The 12,944-nt window shown below is 37.7% G+C and overlaps 1 protein-coding gene across 1 annotated transcript in view; it reads left to right on the top strand.

Moving 5' to 3' along the window:
• TNIP3 (TNFAIP3 interacting protein 3) overlaps positions 1-12,944 on the top strand; it is a 59,407-nt gene that overhangs the window by 30,088 nt on the left and 16,375 nt on the right. Inside the window, exons 6-8 of the mRNA XM_027103621.1 lie at positions 1,291-1,419; positions 5,955-6,074; positions 9,187-9,312. Of these exons, the coding sequence (XP_026959422.1) occupies positions 1,291-1,419; positions 5,955-6,074; positions 9,187-9,312 (375 nt within the window). The remainder of the gene's footprint in view (positions 1-1,290; positions 1,420-5,954; positions 6,075-9,186; positions 9,313-12,944) is intronic.

The following is a 12,944-nucleotide window of genomic DNA, read 5'->3' as shown; positions in this document are numbered from 1 at the left end:
GGATTTGTAGAAAATGGGAGGAGGCCCTTGAGCTCTAATGGCCTCTCATTTTTTTCAGGCATGTTAGGAAAGAACGAGAAGGGTAGATTTTCTCAGGTGAAGTCTTGTGACTAATATTGTGATGCAGCAGCTGTATTTTAAAACATGCATAAATCTTAAGGCAATGTCACCAATCAGTGCAGACATCATCAGTTCAGGTTCCCTTCCTTGCTTAGCAACTCCCTTTCTGCCACGTAAGAGTCCCTTTCGGTTCCATTTACATGCAGCACAGGAATCATGGTAACTTCTTCCCTATGCAGTTGGGACCATTTTCTTGTGGAAATAATTTTCTCTTAAACTATGCTGAGTTAGAAAAAGATTGCTAAATTTTCTGTTGTACACATGGACCTATTCTGTTTAAACAAAGGCAAAGAGAAGTGTTTTCACTTTTAAAGAAAACGACTCACCTAAAGTAGATTTCTTTAATCATTGTGATGGGAAATATTAGCTATTAAAATAATATACTTTAACGTATATCTTAGCTATTTCCTCATCTTGATTTACCTAAATTCCAGAATGCTTATTTTACTGGGTTAAAACTGCAGTCTCGTTAAAAATTCAATTCACTCCACGAAAAGTTTACTGTCCAGAATATAAAATTAAGAGATAGGAGGCAGATGTTGTCTGAATCCTGTTATTGTCTAAGCCACCGACCTTGCTTCAGTTACTTAAAACACTGGATTCCTTGAAGGTGATCTGAAAAGTGGAGGAGTGATGGCAGTTGGACTAGCTCATCTCTACCTTTTAAAAGTAATCATCAGAACAATACAGTGCTCTGAATAATTATCTGTGGTGAAATGTCTTATTGCCTGAGGTTTTATCTTTTATCCTCTTCTTTGTCTCTCACCAGTCCTGAATGATGCAGGATTGGGCTTTGAGATATTTGGTATTTTTTGTTGCAATGACACTTTGCATATTAGAACTTTCAGTTATTTTTAGTGAGTCACTCTTTCATCACCTTGTAAGAGCAAGTAGCTTTTTCTGCAGACCCATTTGACCCTTGAAAGTGAGGAGTGGGGATTTTGATAGCTTGTTCTGGGGTCGCAAAACGTAGTAGCAGTAAGGATAACACAAAGATTTCTTCTATCCTAGTCCTGACCTCCACCCAGAGATTATTGCTCGAATGGAATGTTAAGTGAAAATCTAGCAGGTCCTGTTTTTTGTTTGTTTTTTATTTCAGAAGTATTCCTACAATATCATCTCATCTGAATTTTATTGATTTTGAATTTGTTTTCTTGCTTTCTACTTCAGAAGGAAAAGGAGAGCCTAAATGAAGAATTACATGAATTGAAGAGAGAGAATACGCTTTTGAAGGAAAAAATTGCTCTCGCAAGCCAGAAGAAGCAACACTTTGAATGTGAAATAAAACGCCTCAATAAGGTATCAGGCCAGGTGAAGCTGGAGAGATGAGAGGTTTCTGTATAAAGAGCACTTTCTGGGCTGAGGCTCACAGCAAAATCCACACTGCAATGCGGCTCGTCTCGGGGGCTTGCACGGAGGTCTCTGTAATTGCATAAATCACTCCTATCTGCTTCGTTCAGCCATACTTGGCTAAGAATTTTGGGGGGAATTCATGTCTCTGCAAAGAATTGTCATTAAAGAAGAGATAAGGAGAAAGTATAGAAGAGAGTAAGAACTTTTTTTTTTGGTAGATCAAAGAACCACATAAAGCAAGTGGGTGTTTGCGAATAGTAGCGTTATCTCTTGGTCAACCGCGAAAGTTTCCTGAGGAAAACAGGCTGCTCTTTAAAATCATCACTGTGGAGCTCCTGAGTGTAATACAGACTATATGGAAGCAAACTAAATGCCAAATCCAAAAATGAGATGGCGGCCTTCCTGAGAATAAGCCTAAAACTCACCTTTAATGGGGGGCTGGGGAGTAGTGTGTAGGTCTATTAAGAAAATGCTGGTGATTTAATGCCTTTGCTCCAACAACTATTCAAAGGAGCTACCTGTGAATTGCTGCAAAAGGATGACATGTAAGTGAGTGTGTGTGTGTGTGTGTGTGTGTGTGTGTGTGTGTTGTTTTAATGGACTAAACCTTAATTTTCTTGGGGGGAGGGATTGCTGACTTGTTCAGGGAAAAAAATTAAATCCTTTGCTGTTGACTTTTCCAAGAGCCACATCGTATGTGGACCGTAGTAATACGTAGTAATACATGGTTGAGTTGAGATAGTCATCTCTCAAGCTAGATATTTCTTGACCAAAGTAACAGAAATTATCTTCTAAAAAAAGAGTAGGTGGTTGACTGGCCTTAAACACGTGCTCAGTGCTTGCCTTTGGGACCGTGTGCCATCTTGTAGTTAAGTAGTGTTCAGAGGGGTAACTTAAATATCCCCAAAGCGTTAACTATATGCCTGTGTGGTTGATAGGGTGCTTTACAAATGTGATGCTATGTTTGATCTGTTTATGGGGCAAGTTATTATTCAGGAGAAAATGAAAAACTGGAGATTGACTTCGTAAACCACGTACTTCTCTGTCGTTTAAGAGAGAAAAACAACGTTCAGAGATACAAGTTCAGGGCAAATGAATTTTCTGTCTTAATCACTGCTGGAAATCCTTCGCAAATGAATTAGAGGAACTGACATTAATTGAGATTATATTTGAAATCTCTCCCGTTTTTGATATGTTATTACTTATCAGTTTTCTTCTGTTCTCTATTTCTATAAATGTAGGCACAAAGATATAAAGCCTGTAGAAATTAAAACAGCCGAGAACTCTGTTTTTTACTCAAACCCATGTATAACCCTCATTTTTGTGTAGGTGTGTTTATAGAAAATCTTTTTTAATTAGTAAAAACTTTAAAAATCACGATTATAATCATAAAATCTCAATGAGAAAAATTAATTTGAGTAAAATTCAGAGCTTGTCATCTTCTCAAAGAGGATTTTTCTGGTTATCTTAATTAAAATTACATACTCCACTTCTAATATTCCTGTTTTAATATTTCCTTGGAATTCATTGCATTCTAGTATATGCATAATGTCTCATATTTATCATCTTAATTGTTTCCTGTCCCCAGTCTTGATTGTAAGCTCCATGTGGGCAGGATATTTGCAGGGCAGATTTCTCTCCTAGGCAAGGTGGACACAGTATTGAGGGCCCACAATACTTATAGTGGCCCATTAATATGCTTAATTTCTCTTAAAGTCAGAGGAAAAAAACTAAAGTATGAGGTTGAAAATATATTTTCATATTAACATATTCATCTTTGTAAGAATGCAATTATAATATATAATTTTTCTACGTATTTATTTGGAGGAAGGGACTCACAAAGACAACAGTCATAATGGGGCCCTGAGTTTCTCTATTTTGTTCACTGCTACATTCCAAGTGCCTAGAACAGGGCCTTGCTCATAGTATGTTCTTAAATACTTGTTGACTGGATGAATGGATGAAGTAACTAATTAATGTAATTTGCTGGTACATAATATGTTCAGTAGCCAATTTTGGCCCTGAGATTCATGTTTTAATAGGCGTAACACATTACTTATGAGTAGTAAGAAAAAATAAAAGGTACTTCAAGCCAGAAAAGGTTTCATCTCACACATCTATACCTTCAACTGTCACTTTAAAAACATAGATAGAAAGTGATGAGCTATAAAGAGATTTTTTTTCTCATTTTTTCTCATTTAGTGCAAAGAGATTTTTTTCTCATTTAGGTTTTTTCTCATTTAGTATTAGTGTCTAATGAAATGTAAGAAATTATTATTTTACAGTATAGATTTTTCTTCTGTTCTCTTTTACCACTGTAATAAATAGAAGTTACTCAAAATGATGATTGGGGTAGCTAATTGTGTGCACCATTCATTACAGCGTGGAAATTTGGGGTCCACCCCGCTTGCACACACCCACTGCCTGCTGACCCGGTCTCAGCAGAAATTGGTAGCATGTCACCTTAGCAATTAACATATGGTTTTCAGAAGTTCACACAACTCTGTGTACTGAATTTTACTTATTTGCTTTGAGGGAGATACCTAAGGGCATTGTTTTCATCAGGTTCTTGACAGAGAAGCCAGATGTTTGATCAAAGTGAGAGAAATTACCTGAGGCTAGTCAACCAGGGCCACCCATGGGCAAAACTGATGTGTCTGACATCTTGCCATTGTGAGATGGGTAGATCTGTTTAGTGTATCTGTGCTTATGGTAAACTGCTGCTCTAGAGTAGGTTACAGGTGTTTGTTCAAGGAAGCTGGAAAACCCCAAGATGGAATAAATGTCTACTAGACTCGCCTTTCGTTTATGACTCATTTGCAAAATTTCTAGAAGTCTGAATAGCATGAAAGGTAGATCAGAAAATTCAGATATTACAAAACCTACAAAAGTAGTCTATTCATAGCTGTAGGATATAGAACCAGCATATTTGATTATCTTGACTCACTTGGTTTACCCCACCCTAGATTCTATTACTAGTGACACATGTTTTAAAAATATAACTATTATGATAATTCTTAGAACTATGTAGCTTAGCAATAAATTCTAACAAAACATAAATTATTAAACAACTTCTGTTGTCTAATAATTCTTGGAGGAAGAAAAAAGTTCTTGTTTTTCTTACAACTTCCTGAAAAATGATATTTACATCAGGCTAGACTATAAGACATTCTATTAGGAAACTTCTAATCTTAACTATGCCTATTTAAGACCTTAAATTTGCTTTTCTTTTCTATCCTTATGACCATATTGTGTAGTAATGCAGGGAAGTGAGTTACTAATAGAATCATCAAATGAACACCATCGAAGCTACTAAAGAAATATAGAGGCAGTAAAGTCTTGGAGCTTTGGAAGTGAACCTTTCTATTTGTATAGAGGCCTCATTTGATAATGAGCAAGTAGTCACATTGTGTGTGGGCTCTGAAACCACAACAGGATGAGGTATGTTCTGTCACAGTTTTTGGCGGCCGTTTTATTTAACTCATCATGAGCCCAAAGTCTTCAGAATAGAGACAGTGTCTTTCATATAATCTGAAAAAGTAAAGTATTTGTAAGAGTGCCATGGAATTATGAGTAAGGATGATGATCTGGTTGGCAAATCTAAGTGTCTCTTATTTGCTTCACTTCCTCACCCCACGGTGAAAACACCAAGTTGTACTGCATGTCAAGAAAGCAGAGCACTCTCTCCACCCTCTAGTGGGTTAGTGGGTATTTTATTGGAGAATAATTATGACTGTGTCTAGGCCAAGGCACGTCATGCTAAAGGAGTACAGAGCAGAACCGTACAACAATGGATAATGAATCTGCCTGGGTTCCCATTTATGTGAGTTTCCCTCTCTCCTGTAAGGGACATGGTTATATAGCAGAAATATATCATTCAAAATGTCATCTGATGGAGATATATGTATATGTGTAGCGGATTCACTTTGTTATAAGCAGAAACTAACACACCATTGTAAAGCAATTATGCTTCAATGAAGATATATTTTTTTAAATGTCATCTGAGAGCAGGAACGGCTGCTTTTGAGGAATGCAGATTCTCAGGCCCTGCTTCCAGATATACTGATTCAGGATCCTTGGAGGCAATGCCCAGGCGTGGGCATGTTTGCTACCTCTCCAGGTGATTCTGATGCTCCCTGAAGTTCGAGCCTTATTGATAGAGCATATATTTGACTGAAGCAGACTCTAGAGAAAGGCTATGTATCTGTTTTCCACTCATGGTCGGCTAGGTGGAAGGATCTCTAATACCAAAGCCTTCTCAAGTAACAATGAGAGTTGAATAACATAAGCACCATCATGGAGAAAAGATGGAGATTCTGAAAAAAAAAATGCATATATGAAGAAAGTCACTCAGTGATGAAGGTAGCATTAAAAATGAAATTCTACCTTATGAGTGCACTTGAGATGACTGTAGGAATTGTAGAGAAATTCATGTGATGTGGCAACTCTCAGGTCAACAGTGTGCTTATCTTATAACACAGGCTCTTCAGGATGCCTTGAAAATGGAGTGTTCTTCATCTCCTGAGGATTGTTTGCGGAAGTCTGAAATGGAGTGCAGCCATGAGGAGATGAGGACAGAAATGGAAGTTCTCAAACAGCAGGTGAGAAGTTGAAAGTGGAGCGGTCACGTGGAGAACTTAGGGCCCATTGTTCATGCTGCTTTAGCCATTTCCGGAAGTCCTCCTATTCAAAACATGTCAAAGGTTTTTGCATGTATTTTAATTAGAATTACCTAATTTTAAAGCTTTATGGGAAAATATAGATCAGCTAGTCCAACTCTAGAGAAAAAAAAGAGAAAAAAAAAAAGAGAAAATTGAGTTTCAGATGGATTAAGTGGCTCGCCCAAGATTATACACTTAAAAAGGGGGCATGTGGGGCTTCCCTGGTGGCGCAGTGGTTGAGAGTCCGCCTGCCGATGCAGGGGACACTGGTTCGTGCCCTGGTCCGGGAAGATCCCACATGCCGCGGAGCGGCTGGGCCCGTGAGCCATGGCCCCTGAGCCTGCGCGTTCGGAGCCTGTGCTCCACAACGGGAGAGGTCACAACAGTGAGAGGCCCGCGTACCACAAAAAAAAAAAAAAAGGGGGCATGCTAATTAACCTTTTAGTGAAATTCTATTAGCACTGGGTCTAGAGGGTTTCATGTAGACATGATTTATTTTGAAGACACTATTAACCCAAACTCTGGACCTTTTCAGAAAATGGTAGCAGCCGGGCTCTTATTCTGTAGCTGCAGGCCTCTGGGCTTTTGAACAATGAGGGCAGTTTTAAAGGGAATACTCTGCACTGGTCATAGTCACTGAAGAGCCAGGTCTGTTCATCTATCCCTGTATACAGATGGCACTACCTAGGAATTTCCTGATGTACAATGGTTTCTTCCTCCTAACTCACCCAGCTTCACTCACTGTTTCCAAGTGCACAGCAAGAGTAAAGGATGCTCTCTCTAAGCTTCTGCATGCACCAGCAACACAGGGCTGTGGGGTTATAGCACTGCCTAAACTACTGGAGGCTAATTTGAGTTCACCCAGCTGGAGCTGGCTTAGCTGAGGAGCCACCCATGCATATCACATCTCTTCCTGTAAGAGGTTAAATAAACTAATATAAGCAAAGGGCTGGAACAGTTCATAGTGATACTGATAAGTACAGGAAATATAGGAATTCCAATCCCAGAAGCACACATTGTCAGAAATATGTTAGCAATGGCAGGGGCAGGGGATAGGGTGACATAGAACAAAGAGCCGGGAAGTATTATTTTCTGATGCCCCTGGGTGTGACTTGTTGGCTGTTTTGCTCTGAGCAAGTGCCAATTACAAGGATTCCTGATGCAATACAAGGAAGAATAGAGCAATTGTGATATTGTTGTTGTTGTTTACTTTATTGTTATTACTTCATAGGAAGTAACCTATCTATAAATCTAAAAAATTCAGAGCATTTGACATAAAGTTGGATTTTCTCTTCTATCAACTCAGTTTGAAATAATCTGCTTCATTACATTCAGGATCAAATATAGAGCTTGAAAATAGACCCATGGAAAGAATAAGTGCATAATCAGAGTGTTAAAACTGCCAAATTCTCATCCCCTAGAGTACCACTGGCTCTAGCCAGGATTCCTCTGAAAAAGGTACTGCTTACGTTCAGACACCTGAGTCATCTTCAGTGCTCCCGTATAATGTACACCACATGCGAGAGAGTTGCTCTTACACGTGTTTACAGTAAAGGTTTAAGTCGTATTTGATACAGACAATGGCAGGTATTCTTCTTCTCATAAACCCCAAGAGTAGACCAGAATCCGTCTCCTTCGTTTCTGTATGGCCCTTTTGCTAGCTTTCGGCATTCACATTTTAACTGTGCACATTTCTAATTGGGTACCCACAATCATTACATCACCAAGTGCTGCGTGAAACCCTAAAGGATTTAAATTCACAAAGAAACTGAGCTCGAATCTTGGCCATCTAAGTGCTGAAATCTCTATCAGTGTTGTGTTTGATAAAGAGCGTCCATCTGTTCTAATCAGAAGGACTTCTCCCACTTCAGATGCCTCTGGTAATTATTTACAGAGCATTGGTTTAACTGTGTCTGGATTTGAACCTCAGCTCTCAACTAAAAAAAAAAAAAAAAAAACCACCCCAAAACAAAATATCAGATTGGCTGGGTATAGTTCCCTTGCAACCTTCTGGTGAATAAAGCCTTGAAATTAAATATGTCTATCTGCATCTAGATCCATGTAAAATATTTAATTCCCCCCCCTTGCCTATTACATTTTGTTCTATTATTATTGACTTAAAATTGATAATCCTGTAGTTAAAATTTGTTGCACTGTTGCTGATGGTGGTGCAATGTGCATTAACTTTAATAGACGAAATCTAGCTACTAGGTTCCCATGTAAGTCGTAGTTTAAATCTGGTTTTAGAGGAAATCCTTTGCTTCATTTCTTAAGCTTCATTTGTTTTCATAACTCCACATTCTAGTCTCCAAGCCATCAGCCAACACTACACCAATTAAAACAACAATAATTAAATCTGGTTTGGGGGGGTTTGTTTTGATTACTTTTCTGGAATATTTGGAGTACCTCTTTAGAGGCATTCCACTAGAATGTTACTCTTTTTTATGATATACTCCCACAATTACTTATAAAGGCCAACTCTGGTGAATATCTTTCAATAAACATGCTTTGCTCTCCCACATACATCAGCCTTTCATTTCTATCTTGTGCTAAACTTATAATTTATATTTAGAAACTTTGGCATGTCAGTATTTAGTGGCTTCACTTAGCAGCTATTGTCAGTAAACTGTCTTTCAGAACTTCAAGCAGTATTTATACACCAAAGCCTTGTTTTAGAGATGGATGATTTGCTCCAAAACAGTGAAACTTAACACTGATGGGGTGGGAGGAGCAAGGCTTCATCACAACAATGGAATATGCAATAAAAAATCGGGGAGGGGAATTATTTTCAAAATATCCATGTTATTACTTTACTTATGAATTTCTGATATATGCTCAAGGAGAAAAAAGTTGAGAACTGCCATTATAAACAAAGTGAAAGGTAAAATTATAGTCATATGTATCAAGATAGAGCCCCACCATAAAGAAATATTCATGAAAAGAGGACGGAATGTCTCAGATTGGACAAACCCAGATAGCACCTCTCCGGAACTCATTTAAATGGCTTAAGAGAAAAGGAAGCTAGCAGTAACAGTAAGTTAATATTTCCTAGGTGCAAATATACGAAGAAGACTTCAAAAAGGAGCGATCAGACCGAGAAAGACTTAGTCAAGAAAAAGAGGAGCTACAGCAAATTAATCAAACTTCTCAAACCCAGTTGAACAGGCTGAATTCTCAGGTATAAGTCCAATAATCTTTGCCAGCACGTATGTATTTTATTTTTATTTTCTCATTTAAAAATCTAGACATTTTGGCTTCTGTTAATTGCTGTTGGATTTTTTTTTTCTTTTTTGAGAGATTAGCACCTGGGATGAAGTCATTCTTAAACAATCTTGTAAAGAGATGAAAATGACTAGAGATTTCTTTCATCTTAAGTATATTAAGGAGTTTTCCAAGAAATTGGATTCCAAAGTCTTTTATAAAATCCAATTCTTTTGATCTTTTTCTCATAATATTTATCTTGGTAGAATGGGAGTTGGAACTACCTAGCACTCAAATTCAAAGCCAAAACACTCTAGTACAGTGAAGTTGTTTCTAAATTCTTATCATTTTCTTTGAAGGGCTATGTTGGAATGTTCCTGTCTTCTAAAAACATACATACTAAATGTCATTTATATACCTAGTGAAACCAAGAATTTTGTTCAGTGGTTTCCCAGATTTAAAGTAACTGGAGTGCTCTCAAGGAAGCCAGATAATGTTAGCCACTTTATTAGAATAGAATATTAAATGTAAGCATACTAAAATTAGGTGCAATAGAATTTATTAAACATAGACTCGGGAAGTCGCCATGATGGGTAAATATTGATGTTAATGAGGGAAATGTAGCTAACACAAATTTGGCTTAAGAAAAAACAATGAACCATGAAATTTTTAACTTGCAAAATTATGCAGTGTTTTTCAATAAATAAGGAATTGTTGTGGGACAGGCTGTGACAGCTCTGTAGCTTTAAGATTCTTAGTCTTAGAAGAGATTTTAAACTCTTTGTCATCGCCTTCTTCCTAATACAAAGTAGATTGTGAGTTAAATTTAGTTTCTTCTTTGACATCTTTTTTAAGGATTAACTTTAAATCCCTAGTTTTACATGGAGAATTATTTGGCAGAACCATTTCCTTTCTAAGAAACTGGAAGGAATAAAATAACGGTAAAAATATAATACAATGCTTTTTCTGAAAATAATTCATGCAACATACTTTTACAACGGTGGGTGAGAAAATGTTCTGATCGTTCCTGGTGAGAAAATCACTGTCTCAATTTGTATGCCTTACATGCAAAGCTGCCTTAATTTTTTTGAAGTTGTCACTGCACAAATCATTTTAGTTCCTGCTGTATTTTAATTTTATTCATTCTACTACATTAAATTCAGATTGATGATAAATATTTGTCTAGACTGGCAATGTTCTTGCCTTTATAAAAGCTGTAGTACAGCCAGAAACACACAACCAGATACTTACATTATAGACTATAATTCACAGTCATTTTCATTCCCGTGTTATCTGTAATTTTTGATTGATATCAAAAAATAAATGTATTGTCTAATTACAGTACAGTATAACTGCTTATGAACTAGGGGAGGATCCTAGTGATATGCTAAAACTATCAAAATTTTCTTTATAATGATAATCCAAGCATTCATTCTTCAAAAGTCTCATTTGCTCAGGTGAAAGGAAGACAGAATTCACCGGATGTAATAGATGGTTTAACAATCTATGTTAAATGTATTAACAGCAGATTAAATGCCATGTTAGAATAGGCATTACCTTATTTGAGTAGCGTATTACCAGTGGTCCAAACGGACCACTTGACCAAAGGAATTTTTAGGTCAAATCGATCTGCCACTAGTTGCTTACATACCAGAGTTTATTCTTCCTATCACGAAGGGCATTTTAAGGCAGTGACTGGTAAAACAGTCAGTGTGGTGAAGTGAAAGATACTTAGGAGATATTTAAGGATAAAAGCCCGATGTTCATGCCTGCTTTGACAATCAGTGAGGACCTTGGGCAAATATTCAACCTTTCTTCTCTTCATCTGTAAAATGACAACGTTGGAGTAGATGATCTCTAAAATGTTTCTTATAACTCTAAAACCTCTGTCTCTAAAAATAGGTTGCTTAACCTCTCTTAGCATTCTCACCTGTAAAATATAGATAATGATACCTACCTCATGACTTCACAAAGTTGTTCTCAGGGTTAAGTGAAAAACAATCTATGCAGAAACATCTAGTTCAAGTAATGGCTCACAGGTATTTCATAAATAATCTGTTGGAAGGGAGAATTTTTAATAGTTTCATTTAGTTGTATAATTAGCCTGCCACATTCAGTGCCTCATAATCTAATTTTGATGCTTTCTTTCTGCAAGGCATTCTGCTATATGCTGTGAGGGAACTAAAAAATGATCCATTCTATTAAAAGACTCACAAGATAATGAGGGGGACATATATAGTCTGTCCTCATCATTTTTGCAGATTCCATTTTTGTGAATTTGCCTACTCACTAAAATATATTTGTCACCCCCAAATCAATTCTTATGCCACCTTTAAGGTCACTTGTGAACTTGTACAGAGCAGCAAAATACTTGAGCTTCCTGACACACTTGTTCCCAGCGGAGGTCCAACAGTTGATGCTGTCTTCTTCTTTCAGATCTCATACTGTAAAAAGTGTCCTTTTCATGGTCTATATAGTGCCACATTTTTCACATATTTGTGCTTTTTGGTGGTGATGTCACTTTTTTTTAATAAATTTATTCTATTTTAATTTTGGCTGCGTTGGGTCTTCGTTGCTGCATGCGGGCTTTCTCTAGTTGTGGCGAGCGGGGTCTACTCTTCGGTGTGGTGCACGGGCTTCTCATTGTGGTGGCTTCTCTTGTTGCAGAGCATGTGCTCTAGAGCACAGGCTCAGTAGTTGTGGCCCATGGGCTTAGTTGCTCTGCGGCATGTGGGATCTTCCCGGACCAGGGCTCGAACCCGTGTCTCCTGCATTGGCAGGTGGATTCTTAACCACTGCACCACCAGGAAAGCCCCCGGTGATTTCATTTTTTTAAAATGGCCCCCAAGCATAGTGCTGAAGTGCTGTCCAGTGTTCCTGAGCACAGGAAGGCTGTGATGTGCCTAATGGAGAAAAGGCATGTGTCAGATAAGCTTCATTCAGGGATGAATATAGCGCTATTGGCCATGAGTTCCATGTTAATGGATCTATAATATTTACTAAATGAGGTGTCTTTAAAAGAACACACATAAAACAAAATTATGTATTGATTGATTTACAAAAATGGCATGACCAGAAGCTGGTAGGAAGCTAAGCCTGCATTTCCCTGGGAGAATGGTGCAGTGTTTGCTACTTCAGTGTTCACAGTGACTTTATAGAGCATAACTACCATGAATCATGAGAACTGACTGTACATAGTACACATTAGACTATAAAAAGTCATATAGTAAATGTAAAATGCTATCTATATGGGAGGACCAAAGGAGAGAATAATTCTGGTAGGTAGGACTTGGAAAGGTATCATACAGTAGGGGACATTTGACCTTGCTTTATAGGGATATAGGGAGGACAATAGCATTACTAAAGAGTCCAAAGAAAACCAGCTTTCCCTAGATGTGTCAGATGTTGGGGGAACCCAGCATAGGTGACTCTGCTGCATGAGGTTGGGCCTCAAATAGTGAGAAGCATGAAGTGTAGCAGTGTCCCTTTGAACAAGTTACTCAGCATCTCATGCCTTAGTGACCTCGTCTGTAAAACAGGAATAATAATGTTAAGTATCACATAGGGGTATTGGGAAGATTGAATGTGAGTTATTAAGTGTAAAGCACT

This window comes from Aethalodelphis obliquidens, unplaced genomic scaffold (assembly GCF_003676395.1).
Source record: "Aethalodelphis obliquidens isolate GAN/ISIS:26980383/991018 unplaced genomic scaffold, ASM367639v1 scaffold6, whole genome shotgun sequence".
NCBI classification, from domain to species: Eukaryota; Metazoa; Chordata; class Mammalia; order Artiodactyla; family Delphinidae; genus Aethalodelphis; species Aethalodelphis obliquidens.
Note: the sequence above shows the minus strand (reverse complement) of the source record. Positions and strands in the feature narration are given on the sequence as shown.